Genomic DNA, 25,973 nt, shown 5'->3' on the forward strand with positions numbered 1-25,973 from the left:
CAGGAAGCAAAAGTATCTTAACAACCTGTACCCGAATATAAAAAGGAATTTCTGTGTATGTAGATACATTATCTATCTTTAACAAACATGCAAATCCGCCCCTGCACACTAAAAGCTGCTGTGACACAATTTCAGACCCCTGTATCTCAATATTCTATGACAATGAACCTGATGTATACAAACTCCATTACACATATCATATCAATAATTTTCAGACCCCAGAATAAACACCCTTTTAGCATAATGCACAAATGCACATAGACACATGGTTACACAAACACCCTATTATCCATGAGTTTTTGAACATTTAGTCCCATGCTTGTGGTATTACTACATTTAAAGCATTATACAAAACATCCCACCTTTTGCAACATTGCTATTCTAAGAAACCTGAATGTTATCCTTAGGATTAAACTGACAGATTTGCAGCTTCTGTCTTAAGAGTGGCCATTTTTGTACTTAATATTTAAAGGGGACCTGATTCAACCTCTGCAATTGAAATTTACATGTAAGTGAGCAAAACGAGAACTTTATCCTTCAGTTTCAATATTATGTGGAAAATTTTAAATAAAGCTACTATGCCCAAATCAGTGTAGTGAAAAAAGAAATGTAATATTAAATAGCACCAATTTTTTCAATAGTCTCCTGCAAAAACTCACCAAATTCTTGTAGCTGTTGTATACCAAATTTAACAAATTCTCTTATGAAGTCAAAAAATGGATATAAAAATCCAACATTATTCCAACATAGTGCATAGCACATAGTTTTTGCATCAAGTATGTAGTATCAAACAATTACACTCCAAAAATAAAATCTAATATTTCATTGTTAAATGAGAATAATCATTGGGTATTTATAATTGATAACTGTTACATGTAGTGCAGAACTGTAAGAACATATCCATTTAGAAGGCAAAACATTTTAATCAGGTTGCAGGCATGTGGGCGGTTGTGAAATTACAATTATGTGGCTTGCTGTTTGTTGTATTAATAGAATCAGAAAATATGAATCTTTTTGTATTTATTAGCCTCACAGGTACATCAAACTGCCTACACATCAAAGCAGGTTGTCTGATTTACAAAATCATATTATTTGCGATCTACACAAAAAAATTGTTTCTCTTGCGGTTCTCCTTGTTTTCTTTGTTTTCGATTAATGTGATTCTCTAAAATGTGCACTCTATTAGATTACATTATGTAGGGTGAATGTGAACCAATCAAGTCTGTTCAATAACATGGGCAAGGGGATTTGTAGTACTTGAAAAGAGTTAAATATTGAAATGAAGTGATTTTATGTATTTTTTGAGCAAGATAAAAAAGGGGGAGACTTAATAGTGTTTCATGTTATTTTGCTATTTAGAACTGATTCTGATATGCAGTCATTGTGGTGAAGAGAGTAGCTTTTGCTTCGGTAGAGGACGGGTACACAAAAACACACCACACATGTATGTTGTGTTATTCAAATAGCAAATACCATTTCGCATTTGGCGTGCTAATGTATGCTATTGCTACCTTAAAGTTAGCTAACCAGCATAATTTTACAATATAAATCAGTAATGTGTCCACTGACATATACAGACAGTACTGTGCAAAAGTTTTAGGCACTTGTTAAAAATGTTGCATCATGAGAATGTCTTCAAAATGAATGCCATAAATAGTTTTCATTTATCAATTAACAACATACAAAATCCAATAAACATAAAACAAGCTAAATCAATATTTGGTGTGACCACCTTTGCCTTCAAAACAGCTCCAATTCTCTTAGGGACACCTGGACACAGTTTTTTTTCTTGGTTGTTGGAAGATGTTTCAAGCTTCTTGGAGAATTCGCCACAGTTCTTTTATTTAGACTGTCTCAATTGCTTCTGTCTCTTTGTGTAATCCCAGACTGACTCGATGTCCAGTGGGGGGCTCTGTGGGCGCAATGTCATCTGTTGCAAGGCTCCCTGTTCTTTTCTATTTGCAAAAGGAATGTTTGGGAATCTAAAATTTATATTTCCTATTGATACACTAAAGCTGAAGATATAAATATCTTTTTTGGGGGGGGGGGGGGGGGGGGGGTTTCTCCCCTATTTGGAATGCCCAATTCCCAATGCGCTCTAAGTCCTCATGGTGGCGTAGTGACTCGCCTCAATCCGGGTGGCAGAGGACTTATCTCAGTTGCCTCTGCGTCTGAGGCCGTCAATACGCGCATCGCATCACGTGGCTTGTTGAGCACTTTACCGCGGAGACATAGTGCGTGTGGAGGCTCACATTATTCTCCACAGCATTCATGCACAACTCACCACGCGCCCCACCGAGCGCGAGAACCACATTATAGCGACCACGAGGAGGTTAACCCAACATGACTCTACCCACCCTAGCAACCGGGCCAATTTGTTGCTTAGGAAGCCTGACTGAAGTCACTCAGCACGCCCTGGATTCAAACTTGCAACTCATAAATGACTATCTTAAGTCAGATGTTTTGTGAAACATCTCATCTGCCGAAGACTTTTGCACAGTACTGTGTATATATATATATATATATATATATATATATATAACTATATAACATATACTGTCTGTCTGTCTGTGTGTGTGTGTGTGTGTGTCAGATAAATTTTATGTAAAACTGAAGAAATTAGTCATGTTGGGGACATATAAAATCACTTTGAGGCTTTTTTTTTTGTGTGTGTATAGGCATTTATTTGATGTGTTTCTTGTTTTTCTATGGTCCATGCAGTTAAGTGACATTTGGATTCTGTTGTTTTTATTCTAATCTTGATTATATATATATATTTTTTATTACATGGGATTTGATTTGTTTAGTTCTCTGTGTTCACAGAATAGCATTATGTCCAAACAAATTTCATTCCATAAAGGCAAAATATGACATATGGTAAATAAAGTATACAAAATATACAAAATACATGTAAAGTTTAGGGAGAGAAGGGCTGTTGGATCAGTTGAATTGAACCTGGGTCCCTGCCCAAAAAATACATGTAAATTGATAAATGTTTTACACCAACACCATTAAAATGTTTTTTTTTTTTTTTCACCCAATTTGGAATGCCCAATTCCCAGTGCACTTTTAAGTCCTCGTGGTAGCATAGTGATTCGCCTCAATCCAGGTGGCGGAGGACGAATCTCAGTTGCCTCCGCGTCTGAGACCGTCAACCCGCGCATCTTATCACGTGGCTTGTTGAGCGCGTTGCCACGGAGACATAGCGCGTGTGGAGGCTTCACGCCATCCACCGCGGCATCCACGCTCAACTCACCACACGCCCCACCGAGAAAGAACCACATTATAGCGACCACGAGGAGGTTACCCCATGTGACTCTACCCACCCTAGCAACTGGGCCAATTTGGTTGCTTAGGAGACCTGGCTGGAGTCACTCAGCACACCCTGGGATTCGAACTAGTGAACTCCAGGGGTGGTAGCCAGCGTCTTTTACCACTGACCTACCCAGGCCCCCCAACACCATTAAAATTCAATTTTTTAAAGATTAAAAAAAATTACATCTGAGTGCACAACCACTAGAAGAAGACCCCTTCATTCACAGAAGGGAACTTGTGTGAGCTGAACCATGCACTCAATCTGAAAACATGAAAGGACAGGATGATAGGCAGGGGTGTAGGAACGATCTGAAAAATGGGAGGGAGTCAGACACATTATAAATCTGATCTGCCTCTCTTAATCAGCATAACACTGGCTAAAATGAGAAACACTCATATGATATACCATTTGAAAGCTTCAAAATGAAACTTTCCAGAAACTTCAGTCACTAACATTTTTGTCATAAAAGTGTCTAACTTAGGCCTAAAACTTTGTTGTTGGACAACTATGAATACAAAAATGCATTTTATTTAATTTTTTTGTTAAAGACGTCTTCTTTCTTCAGGAAGTTTAGCGGCACAGCGCACAGAGTTAGGTCATTGTTACTAATAGCATTATGTGACGTTCACTCTAACTGCCTTGCGGAAAGGCAGATACTGGTAGGTGATCTTGGTTTAAAAGTTGTTTTACGTAGCTACAATTTTGCAAATTGTAGATAGAATGGTTGCTATGCCCATCAATAGGACAGTTTAAGCAAAGCTCTCTGATTATCAGATCAATACAACATTTCTGGCCTTTTCCAAAGTTTTCTAAACACTTCAAATGTAACTGCGGCTTGTAATATAAGAAATGTGTTGAACCGTTCAATTCAGACATTTTATTTCACCCATTTAAAATCGAATAGATCTCTAATACATCATGTGGCAGGACAAATTAACGTCTGAGGTTTTCTCATGTTTTCATATATATATAACTGTGTTACTCTGTGATGGATGGTTTTCTCTGAGTAAGAACAAGGTCTTTAATGTCCTTGGTGAGACTGTGGAGCTCTTTCTTAAGGCCTTCCACGTCATCGGTAATGGCAGGTCTGTCTCTGGCTGCCTCCCCCAGATCACTCTTCTTTTCCTGGCCATGACCCTGTCCGACCAGCTGCTTCACCACCAGACTCTGGTACTGAGACAGCAGCCTGTGCTGGTCCTAAGGAATACAGGCATGCATACACTCAGGGATAATTAGATTAATCAAATACGTTTCTGTATATTCACTGTTGAAATGTGTGTAATACAGAAAGGGTTTTGTCAAGATAAATGAGGGCTCGTGCTTGGCACCGGACACGAACATGCATAAAGGTAAAAGTTCCCAGACTAGCTAAAAAGGATATTTATTGACAAAATATTAAGTATGAGATCTCATCTTACAATGTAAGATTCTGGAAGAGCAAGATACTGGTACAATGTGCTTAAGCTAACAACACACAAACATTATAATCTTTCATGTCTTTATTGAACACATCCCATGAAACATTCACAGTGCTGTGGAAAAAGTAAGTGAACCCTTTCGATTTAATAACTGGTCAATCCTCCTTTGGCAGCAATAACCTCAAGCAAGCATTTCCGGTAGCTGCAAATTAGACCTGCACAATGTTCAGAAGGAATTTTAGACCATTCTTCCTTACAGAACTGCTTCAGCTCAGCCATATTCTTAGTATGTCTGGTATGAACAGCTCTTTTGAGGTCATTTCACAGCATCTCTATTGGGTTAAGGTCTGGGCTTTGACTGGGCCACTCCAAAAAGTGGATTTTCTTTTTTTGAAGCCATTCTGTTGTGGATTTACTTTGATGTTTAGGGTCATTGTCCTGCTGCATCACCCAACTTTTACTGAGCTTCAGCTGGCGCACAGCCACCCTGACATCATGTAGGATATCTTGATAAACTTGGGAATTCATTTTTCCCTCAATGATGGCAAGCAGTCCATGTTCCTAAGCAACAAAGAAGCCCCAAATCATGATGCTCCCTCCACCGTACTTCACCGTTGGGATGATGTTTTCATGTTGGTATGCAATGCCCTTTTAATGCCATACATAGTGCTGCATATTCTTCCCAAACAATTCAACCTTAGTTTCATCAGTCCACAAAACATTTTCCCAGCAGCGTTTTGGAGTTTCTAGGTGGTCATTGGCAAAGTTCAGGCACGCAGCACTGTTTCTGTTTGGAAAGCAGCGGCTTCCATCGTGGTGTCCTGCCATGGAAACCATGCCTGTTTTTAATGTTTTCTGTATAGTAGACTCATGAACAGAGAGGTTAACCAGTTCCAATTATACCTTCAAGTCTTTAGCTGTCACTTTAGGGTTCTTTTTTACCTCATTGAGCATTCTGCGGTGTGCCATTTGACGGCCACTTCTAGGGAGAGCACCTACAGTACTAAATCGTCTCCATTTATTAGACAATTTATCTAACTGTGGACAGATGAATATCTAAGCTCTTCAAGATAACTTTGTAACCCTTTCCAGCTTTATACAAAGCAACAATTCTTGATTGTAGGACTTCAGAGATCTCTGTTTTTTTGGAAGACATCAGCAGATGCTTTTTGTGAAAAGCAAACTCAATGTTTAACTGCTTTTTATAAGTCACAACTTCAGTATAGTTTCATTAATTGGATGCCCAGGTTTGCCAACACCTGACTCTACTTCGCTTTTGTTGACGTCATTAGCCTAGGGGTTCACATACTTTTTCCAACCTACACTATGAATGTTTGTATGATGTATTTAATATGTATAACAATACAATAATTTGTGTGTTATTAGTTCAAACAGATTATGTATTTTTCACTTTTGTAACTTAGATGATCAAAATACATTTTAAGGCAAATTGATAAATAAATTCAGGTAATTCCAAAGGGTTCACATACTTTTTCTTGCCACTGTATTTTGACAGTAAGTAACGTGTTCAATCAAAACCTGCTTATATTAGGTTTGAATATTGAATATGATGATATTGAAGTCAAATATGAGTATTTACTTTACTGCTTAAATTATTGGTCCACATAAAGACTGATGTCTGTGGTAGTATTCATTTTTATATATTACATTTCTCAGACTTTATTCATCAAACTGTTACATGTCCGACATAATCACACAGGCTAACAGAACCAAGTAAAAACTTGTTTTGCCGATAGTTCAGAAAGAACATATAGATATTTCTTCACTATAAACCATAGATTTCCGATTATAATAATGTTTTATAAAATAAATATAATGTAATAACTTTTATTATGTTTCTATGTTTCATCTAAAGCATGTTAATAATTAGACAATATATGGGAAATATTTCTCCTTTCTTTTAAAAGTTAATAAGCATATTTATTTTGCTATCCTTTAACAATACACAATTAAATTCCTTTCACACAGAGATCCTGGTATTAATCCCGAGCAAAGTCGTTCCGGCAACTGTTTTGGGACTGCAAAATTTGTTCATTCACACTGCAAGCACTTTCCCGTAATCTGTGCTCGCATTCACACACATCCTGGCGCAATCGTAAAGACCAAAGTGACATCACCTAATTTAAAGCGTCTTGAGTTTACTGATAACCGTGTCTTTTCCCTTGAGAAGCCCGCTTTTTCATCATCATATAAACAAATAATTTGCGTACGGTAAAACTAAACTGACGGTTAATTTAATCCTCTGCACAGGTGGCAAAAGTTTGTTGTCTCTCTATTTGCATGATAGCCAATTTTATTAATTTTATTCAGGCAGATAGGCCTACTTTTATAAATAGTTCATAAGGTCATTTTTGTTTTGTTCGATGTTAATTGTTTGTGTTTTTGGCTACTGTCTTCCAACTGAAATGTCTCCCAAGGACGAAAAAGATTGAAAATGAAAGTGATAATTCTCAAAAAAAAAAAAATATATATTAATATTAAATAACAGTTAAATTATATTTAAAAAAAACAAATTTTCAATGATACCGCACTGCAACAGTTACGTTGTGCATTCGATTCAGTAATCGCATTTGTAATTTCTTTTAAAAATAAAGAAAACTAACTACACCGATAAGGTAAAACTATAATTTTTTTCTTCAGACATAAGCATTTATTACAAATAAAAATGATTATTCATTTGTCGCTTATTTGTTGTTTTCTTTTTTTTTGGACTAGCACTGCCATTTTTTTCTGTATGCCTTAAGCACTTTTTCAACTTTACAAATAAAATGTATTAGTAATATACACATTGTATGCTAACAGTTGCGCTGCGATGAAGCATTGAGAAGCATCGAGGCAAATGTCATCTTTTCAATCATGATTTCTACAAGCTGTAAATTGAAAATAAAAGCTATTTTTAGAGAATAACAGAAATGTATAATTTGGAACCTAATGTGTTGGAAAATAGCAATAAACAAATTTTCTGTATCATTATATTCTTGCCTTTTATAGGGTTAAGAAAATGAATGTATGAACAAACAGTCAGCCTGTCGTAAGTTTGCAAGCTCTGTGGCGAACTAAAAAGCTATAATGAGTCATTACAAAACTGGTAAAAGTGAACTGTATCTGTGTGTGTGTTTCTTATGTAAGGGGGTCTTTAGCCTACCTATCGTATTTTCACTTAGCCTACATTCATCTTGGCAAATTCTGTGGAATGATGTTCACGGAGGCTGAAGGGGAGAGCGGGACATAAACTAAAACGTTTTGGTTTTCTTAAGTTAGTGTAAATACACTTGGGGTTCAAAGTATTTTTCTTTTATCATGTCTGGTACAAATATGTGGTCTTGTTTTATGAATACAGTGTACGCTTTTTTCGCCGTCTAACTAGAAAAAGGAAAATGAAATGTTGCAACGTTGTATCAGGTGCAGGGCACATTGTAGCATGACCATATTACAGTGTAAAATTCCCCTCAAACAACTGTATCTGATCTAATTCAAATAAACAGAAGATAAGCTAAAATAGTACATCAATAAAAGTCATTTATTAACTGTGTCATGTATAATAAAGCAGTAATTTTGACACGACAATGAATACACAAAGCCACATCTCTCCCTTACTTAAGGTTTGGAGTGTTCCCTGCATGAGACGGCACTTTTGTTTGGCACAATTTACAAACTAGGTAATCATCATTACTATTTTTAAATACCCAAAATATTCCTACATCGCAGACTTCAACCACATCATATATAAGGAGAAAATATGTTTAAAACATGTTTAATATTTAGGGTTTAGTTGGTTACCTCTGGAATCTTGCCTTGTAGGCTGCCTATGATGTGTGGCACACAGCGTCCCGGTGCATGTAGCATGTAATGTGTGGCGTTCTGGAAGAGCAAGACGCTGGTCAGATGCAACACAAGTGCAGGGTCCTCTGCATCTCTCAGCTGCTCCAACAGGGCTTGACGGTGCACAAAGAGAGCCTGCCTGCACACACAATCATACATCAACCATGAAATTATTTTGTAACATAAGCCTGAATTTACCTGTTTATAGCCATGTATTTTTTTCCCCTTTAAGTGCAATCAGTTTTAATGCAGTTTCAAAGAGCTGCTATTTCTCTTTGTGTATTTTAAGCAATCATTAATGCATTAATTTAACGTGTTAACTTTTGCAGTCTGAAAAGCAATACAAAACATGTCTTGACTACTTAGATCTTGTTGTTATTTGATAAACAGAAAAAAAAAAGATAGATGAATAAACACTTGAGAGCAATACAGAAGCAGTGTTGTGCAGGGAACGGAAATATATGCTACCTTTCTCTTTTTTTATCCCCTTTCTTCAGAAGGAGCCCACACTCTTCTGCACTCGTCTCCAAACATGACAAAAAGTCTTCGATGCTCTGTAAAAGCCAGAAAGAGAATTTCTGTTCTTTTGTTCCTCTTTTGTGTTAACTGACAGCTGAGCGATGATCAAATCATAAGAGAGACAGATTTTCTGTCATCAAACGCACTTTTCCATTGAGACTGTTGTGTAACTTCATCAGAGGAGCTTTAACTTCATCTGAGAGCTTTGCCAGAATCTTCAGCCTTACCTGCAAATCAGTAATAAACACAGGCACACACATGAAAACAAGAAAAAACAAAACAAATATGCAGGCATTTACACGCACACTCACAGATGGGGTAAGTCAAAATAGATTTTTGTGGTAATCAATATTATGCCACAAATGCTGTTGATTGAGCTCAACTTGTATTAAACCCATACTGTAGACTACTTGCAAAAAACTAGGTCTCATTTTCAGAAAACCCCCCAAATAAAAAAAGTCTTCAATTTGTCATAAATAATATTGTATTGTATGCTAAAAATAAAGCTTCTTAAAAACAACATTCTTTTTTTGTTGTTGTTGTTGTCCTAAATTGGTAAGCATGTAATTCTGGTTCTGTTAACTCTATTTCATTCCACAAGATGGCAGAAAGCACTAGAAAAAAAAAAAAATTTCTCTATCACATTCCAACACAATATACAGATCTGAAATGTAGTTGACGCTCTAATGCATTTAAGCCCTCACAGACGTGCTCGTCCATAGACCTTCAGTCTAATTTTCAGTTCATGCACCACACTTGTTGTTTCATTGAATATCTCGGTCTCTGAGTGGACTAGAAGCTCAATCTTGGTGTCATTAGAAAACTGATCCTCCCCTTTGCGAAGATATATAACATCGTATCATCAATAGTCGAATAAATATTTTTCTAATGATTTGTTTAGCATGCTTGTCCTGCTGGCATATTTTGTTCTGGACATCTAAGAAATTACATTGGATTATTCAGCCAACCAAGCTCACAGACAAGTAAAAAATGGCAATTGTTTTAGAAAACTGCCTAAGATCAGAGCAAATATAAAGGTTTTGGCTACTTAGGGCTAACAGCAATGTTCGGAGCATAAAAGAGATGTTTGTATTTGATGACTTCAGAAATCATATTTTACTTTGTGCGCTAATTTGCGACGCAAATATTTTCAGGCCTTATTTTGTTATTTTACGTAACAAATGCTAAAGTGATGGTATTCTCTGTAAAGTTCAGATTCTAAGCTTCCAAATGATACCTCATATGCCTGACTTGTGTATTCAGAGATTTCAAAGTTTTAAGCGTAAACTTTTTTCGTGATATGTGCCCCATATGGACCCGCCGGTGAGTCCATAGAGTTTAAGGGGTGGTATAAATATTCCATATTACAGTCTGTGGACATGATTAATTGCATACATTTTTTTATAAATAATCACACTAAATTAATGCGTTAAATAGGTTATTACTAGCGCTGTCTATCTCCTTTTCCTGCTGATGTATCAATGGGCTAAATTGGTACTTAATACATCTATTTTCTAGAAGAAGAAAAATACAATAAATGAACAATCAGAAATGACACTCATATACAGATAAATAAACAAATCTAACTATAGTTTATACAGTATGCGTTAGTTCAGTGGTATGATTCCTGGTTTTGATGTGAGCTGTCCCATTTTTAAAGTTAAACCTGCCTGCAGATACAACTTTTAATAAATCATGCAAAATTGATCAAACAAAAATAGGCTTGAATATTTGGATAGATTGGATTGACAACAAACTTTTTTAAATTGAAGGTAAAAAGAGATCTAACCCAATTTAACCCCTGGATGTAAAAAAAAAGTCAGTGCAGGTGGTGAAAAATATTATTAAACCCTGATGGCTAAAATCAAGTCCCCAGAATAACAGTTGATCGGACCTCACTGGTGATGGCAGCCGTGGAGTCTGTGGACATGTGCTCAGCCGCCACAAAGCTCAGCAGAACATTGGTAACATCTGTGCACACAGTCTTCAAAACATGCCTGGCAATGTTCGCCTGGGTCTCATCTAGGACGTCCAAAAAAAACAGAAGTGTTAGATTATAGAGTGACAGAGAGAAACACTGCAAAAATGTGTTCAACATCTGTGCTGTTTTTTGCAGTCTAGTCTTGTTTGTGCTTGACGCATTCACACCACCGCAGATAGAGCATGCACCTTTTAGAGGCGCTGAGATGCTTTTATTTTCTGCACTGTTCTCTGAAACAACAGATGACATTTTAGAGCCTCAAGATGGTTTCATGTAAAATACATTTGTAAACACACATTACAAAAAAAATAAAAAAATTCCCCAATATTTAAAATAAACACACAAAAACAAAAACCCTTGTGCCTGTGTGGATATGGGATTTTTACGTTTTCTTTCAGTCACTTTAACACATTAAGCTTTGCTTGTGACACAGGCTTCCAAAGTATTAGTCAAAATTAGTGTTGCTGCTTTAAAAGAAAAAAAAAAAAACAGCTATATGCTAGTGTTCTTCTATACGTTGACGAAATTTGTTTTCAGAAGTTATAATCATTTAAAATCTGCAGTCTCTCTTCCGGCTTAATGGACCCAGAAACATGTGACTCACAACTTGTGACTCACAATGCACCCTCCTGCAACATAGGATCAGCGCACCTTCCCAGGGCTCCTTAGAAGGAACAACAATCCATGCTGTATGGTCGATCCAAACATAACTTCCATTAAGAATCACTTAAAAGGAGAGTTGCGTATGACCATTATTACCTTTCAGCCCTTTAAAGCACCCACAGTGTAGGTAATTGTCTATGATGGGAATAGGGCATAGGGACGATCACTTCGGAATGGAACGGTGCACATGGGTGTTGGATGCATGGAAAGTGGCAGAAGTTTATTTATATTTTTAATCCAGTCTTTTTTCGAAGGTTTCTTGGGATGAACAGCATGACTAAGTGTACTTTATTCTTTACGTTTAAGTGTATTGTGATTCAAAACATTAATATATTATGATCTATTACCAGCTTGTTAATCTGCATTGGACTTCTCAACGGCACCGGTTTCGTTGTAAGCAAAGGCCGCGATGCAATGTTTGTTTGTGGGCTGGTTATGAATTAACGTGGTCAGTTAAATCATCGAACGGTTCTCAAGTTAGTGGAAAACCGTTCGGACTTTGTATTGAGATCGCCTCTGATGATGTAATATGTAAGTAGCATTTCCATTTTGTGTGGGTAACTTTTATCAAATCTCTATCCGATCACAGTGGAGACACATTTGACTGCAAGGTTTAAATGCAGTCCAGCTAGAGAATATCCAGTCACTATCCAGATATGAAACGCATGCTAATGCAAAGTGTAAATGGGCCTAAGAGTAATGAAGCAGTAAATCGTTTCCTTAGAAGAATAAAGATGAAATTCATTTTAAAATCAATTTCTTGACATTTTTGAGAATTGTGTCATACTAGGAAGTGAAGTTGTGTCATTATTTAATACTCAAAACATTTCGGGGCCTGGGTAGCTCTGCGAGTAAAGACGCTGACTACCACCCCTGGAGTCGTGAGTTCGAATCCAGGGCGTGCTGAGTGACTCCAGCCTCCTAAGCAACCAAACTGGCCCGGTTGCTAGGGAGGGTAGAGTCACATGGGGTAAACTCCTTGCGGTCACTCTAATGTGGTTCTCGCTCTCGGTGGGGCGCGTGGTGAGTTGTGCGTGGATTAACGCGCTCAACAAGCCACGTGATAAGATTCGCGAATTGACTGTCTCAGACACGGAGCCAAATGAGATTCGTCCTCCACCACCCGGATTGAGGCGTGTCACTACGCCTCCACGAGGACTTATTGGGAATTGGGCATTCCAACTTGGGGAGAAAAAGGGGAGAGAAATTTTTTTTTAAATACTCAAACATTTCAAGTTACAGAGAGAGAGCAGACAAACCTGAAAAGAGTTTGCTTCCTTTCTCAAAGAGGCGGATGTTGTTGTACAAGTTGGTTATTTCCTCCTGAAGGTCCTTCACGTTTTTCTTTCGACTCCCCCCTGCTACGGTCGAACTAGAGGACATGAAAGCTGTTCGGACCACTTCCTGGTATGTTTTTGACAAAGGTCTGGGGGGGAAAAAATTTTCCATGAGGTTCTACAACGTCACTTTTCCGAACTACGTTGACATGGTCTAAAGCAGAGCCAGGGAAAACAACGACCTCAGGCGTGTATTCCACATTATGAAAATACTGAAGCAGTGAATTTCGTCTAGTGTCAATTTCCGTTAATGTCAATACTAAATGTTTTGAACCTTATTAACAGCTCCGCAAGTTCCTGCAGCATCTCTTCAGTGCTGTCACACACCTTCTCCTCCAGCACCTCCATGATCTCCTCCACTGACAGGAAGGGCACCTCTGCTGGCTTATTTCTACCTGTGACACATGCATTCCCAGACAAATCAACATGTGGGAAGTTGACAAACAGACATGGTTAAAATGTATCAGCCCTCTACACTGAGAGTACATCACTCGCATATGCCACCAAATTTTGCTGTATGCGACTAAAAAAAGTTTAGCCACTGGCTAGTTAATATTCAGATTTCATTCGCCAGTGATTGAGTTGTTTAGAGGCGAAGAAGAACTTTAGCACAGAGATCCTTTCACTGCATGCTGTGTCTCATGAGCGTGCACTGAAGGAAACGTACCTTATTTTGCCACAGTGCATCCTGAGACATGATATACCATAGTTACATTAACATGGCATTTAACGACTTCAACTCTGTTTTGCTTTAACTTTTCCATGGAGTGTTTTTACAACATTCTCTGATTTCCAGCATGGCTACAGACCAGTGTAACATGCCTTTTGAACATCTCTAGGAAGGTAAAAAGTGTTGCAAACTCAAGAGTTTGAAGATCTGAATTTGAGAACTTTTGTAGACGCAAGTTATGCATATTTAAACACATGTGAGGAACGTTTGCTTTAAATCTGTGTTCTGTGTAATGTGTGTCCAAAGATCAGATCCACACACTCCATTTTCATTTCATATATCTAATGTCTCTTTAAATAAATCTGTGGTTTAGAGTCAGTTGTTGATCAAAAAGAAAAAAGAAACATAAATTCTAACCACACATTGCACTAATGAGGTAAAAACAACCATGCAACTTCTCTCTCGTTAATGTGTGATGCGCTCATTCAACCGTAAACATTTGCTCGTGGAACTGCTGGTACGGTTTTTGTACCATTTTAGCGCTTGTTATACATATCAATGTAAAATCAATGTAAATACTTATGTAAATACATAAAAATGATGCATATAAACAAACATGTAACGAAATTTTGTTATGTAGTAAGTGTAATAAATGTGTAAATATATAAATATTTAAAGGGGCAATCATACAATATGAAATATTTTAACTTCAAAACACTGTAAATATTGAATTTAACAAATAGAGTATATACAGGGGTTTGGTAAAAACCTGTGTAATGCCCTGCCCCATAAACCTAATATAATTTTATTTATTTATTTACACAGTACTTTTACTATAGTAGCACTTAAATGTTATATGTGGAATTCTATTTTCACTACTGGGTTCAAACCGTGTGAATATTTTGTTTTAAAAATGTTTATGAAATTTCAAATAGTGAAAACAGCTCGTTTCATTATTGTAAATGCAATTTTATGACATGTAAAATTGCTAAAATGCTAAAATGTGATGATTAAAAAAAAAAAAACAGAAATATGAAATAAAATATCCACTCTATAGCATGTGAAGTTATATATATGAATACTATATACCGTGGCAAGAAAATGTATGTGAACCCTTTGGAATTACCTGCATTTATGTATAAATTTGTCTTAAAATCTGAATTGACCTTCATTTAAGTTACAATAATGAACAGACACAATCTGTTTCAACTAACACAAATTATTGTATTGTTCTTGTGCATATTGAATACATCATTCAAACATTCACAGTGTAGGTTGGAAAAAGATTGTGAACCCCTAGGCTAATTATGTCAACAAAAAGCTAATTAGAGTCAGATGATGGCAAACTTGGCATCCAATTAATGAAACGTGATTGGAGCTACTCTGTCTCATAAAAAGCACTCAAACATTTTGAGTTTGCTATTCACAAGAAGCATCTGTTGATGTGGACCTTGCCTTGCAAAAAAAAAAAAGAGATCTCAGAAGACCTACAATCAAGAATTGTTGCTTTAAATTCTTGACTGTAGGTCTTCTGAGATCTCTTTTTTTCTTAGTTTAATATCTAAGCTCTTCAAGATAACTTTGTAACCCCTTTTAGCTTTGCATCTAAAAAGGGTTACAAAGTTATCTTGAAGAGCTTAGATATTCATCTGTCCACATTAAGACTGTAACTGTCTATAAATCGAGACTATGTAGATTAAGTACTGTGGCTACTCTCCCTAGAAGTGGCCGTCCAGCCAAGATGACTCAAAGGGTACACCGCAGTATGCTCAGTGAGGTAAAAAAGAACCCTAGAGTGACAGCTAAAAACTTGAATGAATCATTGGAACTGGTTAACATCTCTGTTCACGAGTCTACTATACAGAAAACATTAAACAGGCATGGTGTCCATGGCAGGACACCGCGAAGGAAGCCGCTGCTTTCCAACAAAAACATTGCTGCGTGCCTGAAGTTTGCCAAAGACCACCTTGACACTCCACAATGCTGCTGGGAAAATGTTTTGTGGACTGATGAATCTAAAGTTGAATTGTTTGGGAAGAACACGCTGAACTATATATGGCGTAAAAAGGGCACTGCATACAAACATAAAAACATCATCCCAACGGTGAAGTACGGTGGAGGGAGCATCATGATTTGGGGCTGTTTTGGGTCTTGGAGCTCAGTAGAAGTTGGGTGATGCAGCAGGACAGTGACCCTAAACTTCAAAGTACAGTAAATCCACTACAGAATGGCTTCATAAAAAGAAAATCCACCTTTTGGAGTGGCCCAGTCAGAGCCCAGACTTTATCCCAATAGAGATGCTGTGGAATGACCTCAAGAGAAATGTTCATACCAGACATACTAAGAATATGGCTGGGCTGAAGCAGTTCTGTAAGGAAGAATGGTCCAAAATTCCTTCTGAACATTGTGCAGGTCTAATTTGCAGCTACCGGAAACGATTGGTTGAGGTTATTGTTGCCAAAGGAGGATCGACCAATTATTAAATACAAATACAAGGGTTCACTTACTTTTTCTGCAGCATTGTGAATGTTTAATGGGATGTGTTCAATAAAGACATGAAAGATTATAATGTTTGTGTGTTGTTACCTTAAGCACATTGTGTTTGTCTATATTTGTGACTTTGATGAAGATGAGATCACATTTTATGACCAATTAATGCAGAAAACCAGCTAATTCCAAAGGGTTCACATAATTTTTCTTGCCACTGTATATGTGAAGATGCCCCTTTCCCAGTTTGCTTAATATCTTTTCAGTTGCATTACGCTGACAAATGCAAATGTTTGAGTAAAAACTAAAATTTAGGAGCCAATGGCGGCTGTTTCTCCAACATATCAGTAGAGGGTTATGTATTTGTATAAACGGTAAGTAAATATTTGTTGATGGTGTAGCTAACTTATTGCTTTTATCATTTTAATTATTTATTTAAAATGGTTTAAAAATTAAGCACCATATTAACTGTCTACAATATATCTTTTATGGTTTTCACCAATTTAAATCATTTATTTAGCACATGTATATTAAATTTTTGATGATGTTGTTTTACAGCATCCACACAAATAAGTTAAGCTTCAAATTATCTTATGGTTATCAATGCTGAAAACCTCTCATTCCATTTTGTCGAGGCGCTGGATTGAAAACATTGTAACTTTATTTAATACCAAGAGAAAAAAAAAACTCTTCTTAACTTACAAGCTAGAAAATGTTTTCTGTTTATCTTGTTGGGGTCCTGATTGGCAGCATTTTACATTATACATTCAATTTCAAAAGATAACCTAATTAGAAATGGAGTTTGTGATGCACTCTATGAGACTAAATAATTGGTGACAAAATTGCATAGAAAGTAATGGGTAAATTCATGACCAGTCTATTTTTGTAAACAGACCCTAATTGCAAAGACAATTTTCACATTCTACTAGAAACCGCAAAAAAAAAAAAAAAAAAGATGATACGAGTAGATGATTTTAGTTTTATGGACAAATTCTGTATTCTGTATTTATTAGTAAGGACCAGTATTGCAGCAGCCTCAGCCTAGTTTGATGAAATATTTTGCTGTTCTAATCAACAATGCCTTTTCGGCGTTATGCGTGTTACCATTGAAACAAATAACATCTCATAATTTTATGCTGTGTTCACATAGTGTCGAAATTACTGTAATTATATGTCAACTGCCCATGTACACACACTACAGCGATTGTTTTCAAAGTGCCATTACAAACTCCATCAAAGGGTAGATCAGTACAGGGTTTTTTTTGGTCTGTGTTTGTACAAGCACACAGCAATCTCAGTATCTGTGTTCATACCCTGAGAGACACGTGTTGTCTCATCATCGCTGTCTTCATCCTTCCTGCCTTTCTTTTTTGTTTTTCGGATTCGGATCTCTCGGGCATTCCCACCTCCACCTCCTTTCACGCTCCCGCTGCCCTCTGAGTGACAGTGAGCACATAGAGCCAAAAACACACTCCTTATGAACAGTATTATTATACATTACTGTAACAGTTTGTCTTACAACTGGAATAGTTTGCCCAAAGATGACAATTTTGTTGTCATTTACCCTCGCTACTGTCTTTCCAAACCCATATGACATTCTTTCTTCGTGGAAGAATGGAACTGTTTTCTATGCAATGACAAGATGGGGACTGGAGCTTTCAACCTTTAAAAAGGATGCAAAAGTACAGCTATTGTTTGGCTTCAGAAGACTCGGAATACAGTGCAATATAGTCATATGAAATACTTTTATGATATTTTAATGGTACTTTTGTGGTCTTTTTAAAGCTTCACTCCCCATAGATTGTCAGTGAATGGAAACCTGCAACCAGGACATTAAAATATAAGACAAAGACATACAGGTTTGGAACAGCATGAAGGCGAGTACATGACAGAATTGTAATTTTTGGATCAATTTCAAAAACTACTGCACACGTTATACATAAATATATGTATACAAATATAAATACTGTACAAAAAATACATATATACACTTATGTGCCAAAACATTACGACCACATGCCTAATATGCTGTTGTTCCTCCGCGTGCCGCCAAAACAGTGCCGACCCGCCAAGGCATGGACTCTACAAGACCCCTGAAGGTGTCCTGTGGTATCTGGCACCAAGATATTAGCAGCAGATCCTTCAAGTCCTGTATGTTTTGAGTTGGAGCCGCCGTGGATCAGACTTGTTGGTCCAGCACATCCCACAGATGCTCAATCGGACTGAGATCTGGGGAATTTGGAGGCCAGGGCAACACCTTGAACACTTCATCATGTTCCTCAAACCATTCCCTAACAATGTGTGTGCATTATCCTGCTCAAAAAGGCCACTGCCATCAGGGAATACCATTGCCATGAAGGGGTGTATCTGGTCTGCAACATTGTTTAGGTTGGTGGCACATGTCATACTGACGTCCACATGAATGGCCGGACCCAGGGTTTCCCAGCAGAACATTGGCCAGAGCATCACTCTCCCTCCACCAGCTTGTCATCTTCCCACAGTTCATCCTGGTGCCATCACTTCCCCAGGTAAACGGCGCACACGTACACGGCCATCCACGCGATGTAAAAGAAAACAGGACTCATCGGACCAGGAGACCTTCTTCCACTGCTCCAAGGTCCTTCCGATGCTCGCATGCCCATTTGTAGGTGCTTTTGACGGTGGACAGGTGTCATCATGGGCACTCTGACCAGTCTGCGGCTACGCAGCAGGGTGCGATGCACTGTGTGTTGTGACACACTGACTACGAGAACTGATTGTTCGCTTACCATCTAATCTACCCAGATCGTGACATGTGGCCTTGTTAGGAGATGATCAATGTAATTCGCTTCACCTGTGAGTGGTCATAATGTTTTGGCTCATCAGTGTGTGTGTGTGTGTGTGTGTGTGTGTGTGTGTGTCTGTGTGTATATATGATGAAGAGTTCAAGGTGTGGCCTCAAAATTCCCCAGATCTCAATTCGATTGAGCATCTGTGGGATGTGCTGGACCAACAAGTCCGAACCACTGCGGCTCCACCTCGCACTTATAGGACTTGAAGTATCTGCTGCTGTCTTGGTGCCAGATACCACAGGACACCTTCAGGGGTCTTGTAGAATCCATATTAGGCAGGTGGTCATAATGTTTTGGCTCATCAGTGTATATATGTATTTTTTATACATACATACATATATATCTATCCATCTATAAATATATATATATATATATATATATATATATATATATATATATATATATATATATAAATGGAGGTTTCAGTGAAGCATTTACAATGGAAGTGAATTGGGCCAATTTTAGGAGGGTTTAAAGGCAGAAATATAAAGTTGTTTAAATTGTAATTTGTACAGTCATTTTAGGGTTTGTTGACAATACATCATCATGGCAACAAAGTGTAAAATTGGCTACAACCTTACACAGAAAAGGTTAGTTAGCGATTTTATCACACTAACATTATGTTAACACTCATATTGTTTACATCTTGTGGTTATATTTTTGAAATAGTGAGTATTTTAACCTATACGGATTGGCCCCATTCACTTTCATTGTAAGTGCCTCACTGTAACCCAGATTTAGCTTTTGTTAAAGAAATAAACAAGTTAAAATGTATTTTTGTGGTAATCAATATTATGCCACAATTTCTGTCGATTGACCTTAACTTGTATTGAACCCGGAATATTCCTTTAAGGCAAATATCTGGACTAAAATCTCTTTACCTGCAGCCTTCTTCCGTCGCTCATCTCTTCTGTCTTTCTTTGAGGTCTCCAACAACACAGACGTCTGTTTAATATCCTCCTCCGTTATCAGAAAAACAGGGTTATTCTTCACTTCCTACAAACAGAGCAAAGAACATAGACAACACATTCACTGACAGACCCATACAACCTTAAATTCCTATGCAATGGCTGTATTATACATGTTGTCTTATGTAAATATGACAAAGAATAACTTATTAGAATAACTAATATTATTAAACTGAAGACAAACTAAACGTTTGTGTTCACTTTTTTCCAGTTAGCTCACAAGCTAAATGGTTAGCCTATTAGCTTAGCATCTTCTTCTACTCTTCATTTTCATCACGTTTCTCCTAACTGTTGCCACCTAGTGATACGGCATATGATTGTATTCAATCATTTTAATCTTTCTTGTTAGGATAGGTACAGGTGTAGGGTTGTTGCGGGACTCTATATAAACTCAACAAACACAGTATACGAATGTGACATCCAACTGTTGCAAGACTTCATTTTGCCGGTTAATTCAAGGGGGCATAATTTGAAGTGGGTGTGCGTTGTAGTGGTCTTGCAGGAAGCAGACAGACCCTTCTCGCCTTAAGGCTCCAATACACTCACGACGAAGTGAGTGTATTGAATATTATTGGATTAATAATGTGATGTGACAATTTTTATAATATTATTAGTTATGTAAGATCTGTTATACAGCATATTCACCACAGCACTTGCAGACAATGTATGTCACTCTTTCAAAGCAGGAGAGAAATGAAATTAAACTGAACTATACTCTAGGAAAAGCTCACACACCTTCTGCGCTTTCTGTTGCATGATGTCATCAAATAAAGCGAGGCATCCACTGATGAACTTTTCGCTGACTATGACAGTGGACAGAAGCCTTGCGCTGGACTGCACATTCATCGACCTCATCACCTCGTTTAATACAATTCCTATATCCTCCTCAGATAGACTGCTCGGCAGCATCGGCTATAAAATAGAAGAGAGAGAAATTAGATTCTTAGAACTAAAATGGAAAGAAATTAGCCTACAGCTGCTGTGATCACATTTTTGTGAAATGATTGATAACATTTTCATTATATCAAAATGTTGTATGACTGTACCTGTAGGTCAACCCAAGTGGCTGAGTTGATGGCCTCCTCCACAGAGGCCTCCAATTGATCTACAATGGCTTTGCCAACACACACGGATTTGAGAAACAGCAACTTGTGGGACTTAAAGCGCTTCTTTATGTAACTGACTGGATCAGGTATCCCCAAACGGGTCAGCGCCTCAAACTCTACAGGAGAAAGCAAACAAATGGACTGATAAGAGCTTACAATCATCACTGTCTGATTCAGTTTTTCCTACAGCCTCTTGGGCCCATTTACACCTGGTATTCATATCAGTCTCTGGTAACCCGTCACAAGTGGTCAACAGAGACCTGCTATTAACACCTCTAAAATGTATCTCCTGTGACCTCTTGACCATCGCATTCTGTTGAGGGGAGCTTCTTGTATAAATTTTTTTTATTCAACTTTTCACTCAAATTGCTATACAGATAATATACATTGTATTGAAAGATGTGTATTAAATTAGAAAAATGCCACGAATAAGCATTTTCACTAGTGGTCTCAAACATTTGGTCTTTATGTATGGCCTTTTCCAAATGTTTCAATCGGACAGTTGTTTTCTTTAGAATTTACACTACAAATGCAATTTGGACATATCAGACCTTCCGCACTACGTTACATATTTTTTTTTTTCCTGTTAAAATTGTTTAAATTGCAAGTTAAAGCTTATGGATAACACTTTCAATTTTGTGTGACAATCAAGAAGTAAAAAATAAAACAATTATTAGCTCAAGCATTGAGTACATTGGAATTATTGAACAATTAAGGCTGTCGATTTAACGTGTTAATTAAGTGCAATTTATTATATAAATATTAACGAGTTAAAGAAATTAATGCAATAGAGCACAACAGTGCCCGTCCACTTTTTCAGCCATCTGGGTTCCGGAAGTAATTTTCCCATTAATTCCTTCAATAGGCTTTTCATAAAATCCTTCATAAAAGAGTTGTAAGCCATGAACCACACCAACCAGAGGTGAATCCGAGGTGAATCACACCATTACAAACTATGTTTCGAGGCAAAAAGTATTTGAAAATTGGACAAAAAGACAAAGCTACAAGACTGTGTACTTACAGTCTTTCACAAGGGCAAAAACTACAAGCCATGAAGCATTGCGGATGATGTAATTAAAAAAAAAACGATGGGAATATATAAACTCTTGATTTGAGGTTGTTGATTACACGATAGAAACAATATATTTTACGTTTATTGCAAAATATTCCGATATGTACAAACATATATTTAAGGATGAAGGGACTTGGTTGCGTCATTCACAGTGAGTCATGGAAGTGGGCAGTCACTGCTTGACTTGTTTAGTGGGCTTTGTTGGCTGCGATTCTCTGATTAATGGATCTTACTCATGGGTAGTGCAGTTGTTTACCAAGAATTCCACTATTAAACACTTTCTTTTTAAACAATAAAGTTAAAAAAAGTGGACTGATGGCTTCAACAAAGGCATTTACCACTGAACAACCTTGGAGCTCATGGTAGGTCTGTCTTTAAAGGTTTATAAATTATCATTGAAAATCAATTAATCTATAGAAAAAATGAATGCAATTTTTACTTCCGGAACCAGACTGTTGTGTTCTATTAATCATATCCCCGGACAATAGGAATATTCCTACCATCGGAGCAATTCAAGCTTAAAATAACACCTTTTTTCAGCAGGGGGCAGTAAGCAAAACTCCAGCTGTATAGGCAACACGCCACTGTACACACAACAAACCACACCCGTTCACACATGCAGCGACTTCTAGCGACAAAGCGCCATTATTTCATACATTTTCAATGGAAGATGGCTACTTCTGGCGAAAGCGACATCTGGCGACTAGATGTGGGCGTGTCCACAACTTCAGAAAGTTGAGAAAAGTTTAACTTCATGCAAAAGAGGAGCGACTTTGGGTAGAACTACCAATAGGACAGTAGGAGAGATGATATCATTGGAGCTCACGCCATCCATCTCCTGAGATATTGGAATCAAGTGTAGGCCAGAGGAGAACTTAAAGATTCTGTGAGCGTTTTCAATTTTCTATACGATTTGTCTGTAACCACAATATACAAGGATATAGTAAAAAGGATGCGTGGAACAGAAACTTTTAGTAGTCTGAGTGAGATTAAGTCTACATTGATAGATTGTTTATCTTGTTAATGATTTAATGCACTGAGCACTGCTGTAGTTTATATCAAAACACACTCCATTGTAGAGCAACAGCAGTAGGAATGCCCACTAGTGACTTCACGGTAGAGACTAGGGACAACAAGCAAAAACGTCTCTGCATGTGTGAATGGGGCTTCAGGTTTGCTTGACACCAGCGACAGCTCAAGGTGAGAAAGCGTTCTTGCTATCAAGCACAGCTGTACTGAGCACAACTTCAAATGCAGGGGCCTCGAGAAGTGTTTTTCTAAATTTTAAACTACGTTTAACTTGACAAAGTGGCTTAAAAAACGCGGTGTTTATGATGCGACACAACCAAAGTGAAATGCTCCACAAGCATCCGTCTGATACGTGTACATTGCTATGGAAAAACCCTTATTTCTCAGACAGACCGATGAATTCAAATGCAAAATGGATTGCTGTGGACTGTAGGCCAATGCTTGGCTTATGTTCAATTATATGGAAATAAAAAATGTATTGCCTTTTAAAGCCACTTTTTGTATTGTCTTATCGATGCTTTCCTCGTCTGCTACAATAACGTACTTCATTTTAATTTTCTGAATTATTATATTATATACATATAATTATTGAAATAACTAGTTATAATTATTTAATCATTTTATATTGTTATCATATTCATTATTGTTATTTGAGGGCCTTTCTCAGCATATACAGTGCATTCCAGAAAGAATCCCTTCATTTTTTTCACATTTTGTTATGTTGCAGCCTTATGCTAAAATGCTTTACATTATTGTTATGTTTCACATCAATCTACACTCCATACCCCATAATGACAAAGCAAAAACCAGATTTTTGATAACTTTGCAAATTTATTAAAAAGAAATACCACATTGACCTAAGTATTCAGACCTTTTGCTATGACACTTGAAATTTAGCTCAGGTGCATCCCATTACTCTGGATCATCTTTGAGATGTTTCTACACTTTGAATGGAGTCCACATGTGGCAAATTCAATTGACTGGACATGATTTGGAAAGGCACACACCTGTCTATATAAGGTCTCACAGCTGAAAATGCATATCAGAGCAAAAACAAGCAATGAAGTAAAAGGAACTGCCTGAAGTGCTCAGAGACAGGATTGTGTCAAGGCACAGATCTGAGGAAGGCTTCAAAAAATGTTTGCATTGAAGGTTCCCAAGAGCACAGTGGCCTCCATAATTATTAAATAGAAGTTTGGAACAACCAGGACTCTTCCTAGAGCTGGCCGCCTGGCCAAACTGAGCAATCAGGGAAGAAGGGCCTTGGTACATTTACATTTTACATTTGGCAGACGCTTTTATCCAAAGCGACTTACAGTGCCCTTATTACAGGGACATCCCCCTGGAGCAACCTGGAGTTAAGTGCCTTGCTCAAAGACACAATGGTGGTGGCTGTGGGGATTGAACCAACAACCTTCTGCTTACCAGTTCAGTGCTTTAGTCCACTACGCCACCACCACTCTACACACCACTTGGTCCTTGGTAAGAGAGGTGACCAAGAACCCGATGGTCACTCTGGTTGAGTTCCAGAGATCATAAGTGGAGATGGAAGAAACTTGCAGAAGGACAAGTATCACTGCAACACTCCACCAATCTGTGTTTTATGACAGAGTGGCTGACGGAAGCCTCTCCTCAGTGCAAGACACATAAAAAAAAAGCACCTAAAGGACTCTCAGACTGTAAGAAACAAGATTCTTTGGTCTGATGAAATGAAGATTAAACTGTTTGGCCTCAATTCCAAGCGTCATGTCTGGAAGAAACCAGGCACCGCTCATCTCCTGTGCAATACAATCCCAACAGTGAAGCATGGTGGTGGTAGCATCATGCTGTGGGGGTGTTTTTCAGCAGCAGGGACTGGGGGACTGGTCAGGGTTGAAGGAAAGCTGAACACATCAAAATACAGAGCTATCCTTAATGAAAACCTGGTCCAGAGCACTCAGGACATCAATGACCCTAAGCACACAGCCAAGACAATGCTAGAGTGGCTTAGGGACAACTCTGTGAATGTCCTTGAGTGGCCCAGCCAGAGCCCAGACTTGAACCCAATCAAACATTTCTGAAGAGACCTGAAAATGGCTGTCCACTGACAGACCCCATCCAACCTGACAGAGCTTGAGAGGATCTGCAGAGAAGAATGGCAGAAAATCCCCAAATTCAGGTGTGCAAAGCTTGTCACATCATACCCATAAAGATTTGAGGCTGTAATCGCTGCCAAAGGTGCTTCGATTAATTACGGAGTTAAGGGTCTGAATTCTTATGTCAATGTTATTGTGGCAGCGGGAGCATGGTCAAGCATCCCTCTGGAGAGAGAGAAAGCGTTAAGGGTGCTTGCACCTGAGCTAGATTATGTTTAACACCTGTTTCTAATTCCAGTGAGCATGGGGAGAGTGGCATATAAGCAGCCACACCACCAGCAGAAGGGAGAGAGTCTGGCACAAGGAAGGCCACAGTGCTCCTGAAGCTGTTACATTTATTCTGTTATGTTTGTGAAGCTAATGAGTTGAAGTTACTACGTGCCTGTGAAGCTGATGAGTTTGTGAAGTTGTAAAGCACTGAAGTGGCTGATTAAAATCTTACCTGAGCCTGGAAAACCCGCTTCCCTGTGTTCTCCTTTCACACTAACCCCCTTACACTGGTGCCGAAACCCGGGAAGTCGAAGTACGTCCCATGGAGCCCTCCCAGCTGAGCGAGATCCTCCAGTCCCTCGCTAGCCTTCATCAGAACCATCAGCAA

The 25,973-nt window shown here is 38.0% G+C and overlaps 1 protein-coding gene across 1 annotated transcript in view; it reads right to left on the reverse strand.

Annotated features, from left to right (window-relative positions):
- Positions 1-2,633: 2,633 nt before the first annotated feature.
- LOC127410313 (E3 UFM1-protein ligase 1) overlaps positions 2,634-25,973 on the reverse strand; it is a 32,495-nt gene continuing 9,155 nt past the window's right edge. Inside the window, exons 9-19 of the mRNA XM_051645512.1 lie at positions 21,080-21,255; positions 20,769-20,945; positions 19,947-20,061; positions 17,548-17,670; positions 13,352-13,472; positions 13,000-13,166; positions 10,991-11,118; positions 9,243-9,323; positions 9,046-9,131; positions 8,536-8,716; positions 2,634-4,513 (exon numbers count right to left, since the gene is read on the reverse strand). Coding sequence (XP_051501472.1) covers positions 4,295-4,513; positions 8,536-8,716; positions 9,046-9,131; positions 9,243-9,323; positions 10,991-11,118; positions 13,000-13,166; positions 13,352-13,472; positions 17,548-17,670; positions 19,947-20,061; positions 20,769-20,945; positions 21,080-21,255 — 1,574 coding nt within the window. The 3' untranslated portion in view covers positions 2,634-4,294. The remainder of the gene's footprint in view (positions 4,514-8,535; positions 8,717-9,045; positions 9,132-9,242; positions 9,324-10,990; positions 11,119-12,999; positions 13,167-13,351; positions 13,473-17,547; positions 17,671-19,946; positions 20,062-20,768; positions 20,946-21,079; positions 21,256-25,973) is intronic.

This window comes from Myxocyprinus asiaticus, chromosome 19 (genome assembly GCF_019703515.2).
Source record: "Myxocyprinus asiaticus isolate MX2 ecotype Aquarium Trade chromosome 19, UBuf_Myxa_2, whole genome shotgun sequence".
Classification (NCBI taxonomy): Eukaryota; Metazoa; Chordata; class Actinopteri; order Cypriniformes; family Catostomidae; genus Myxocyprinus; species Myxocyprinus asiaticus.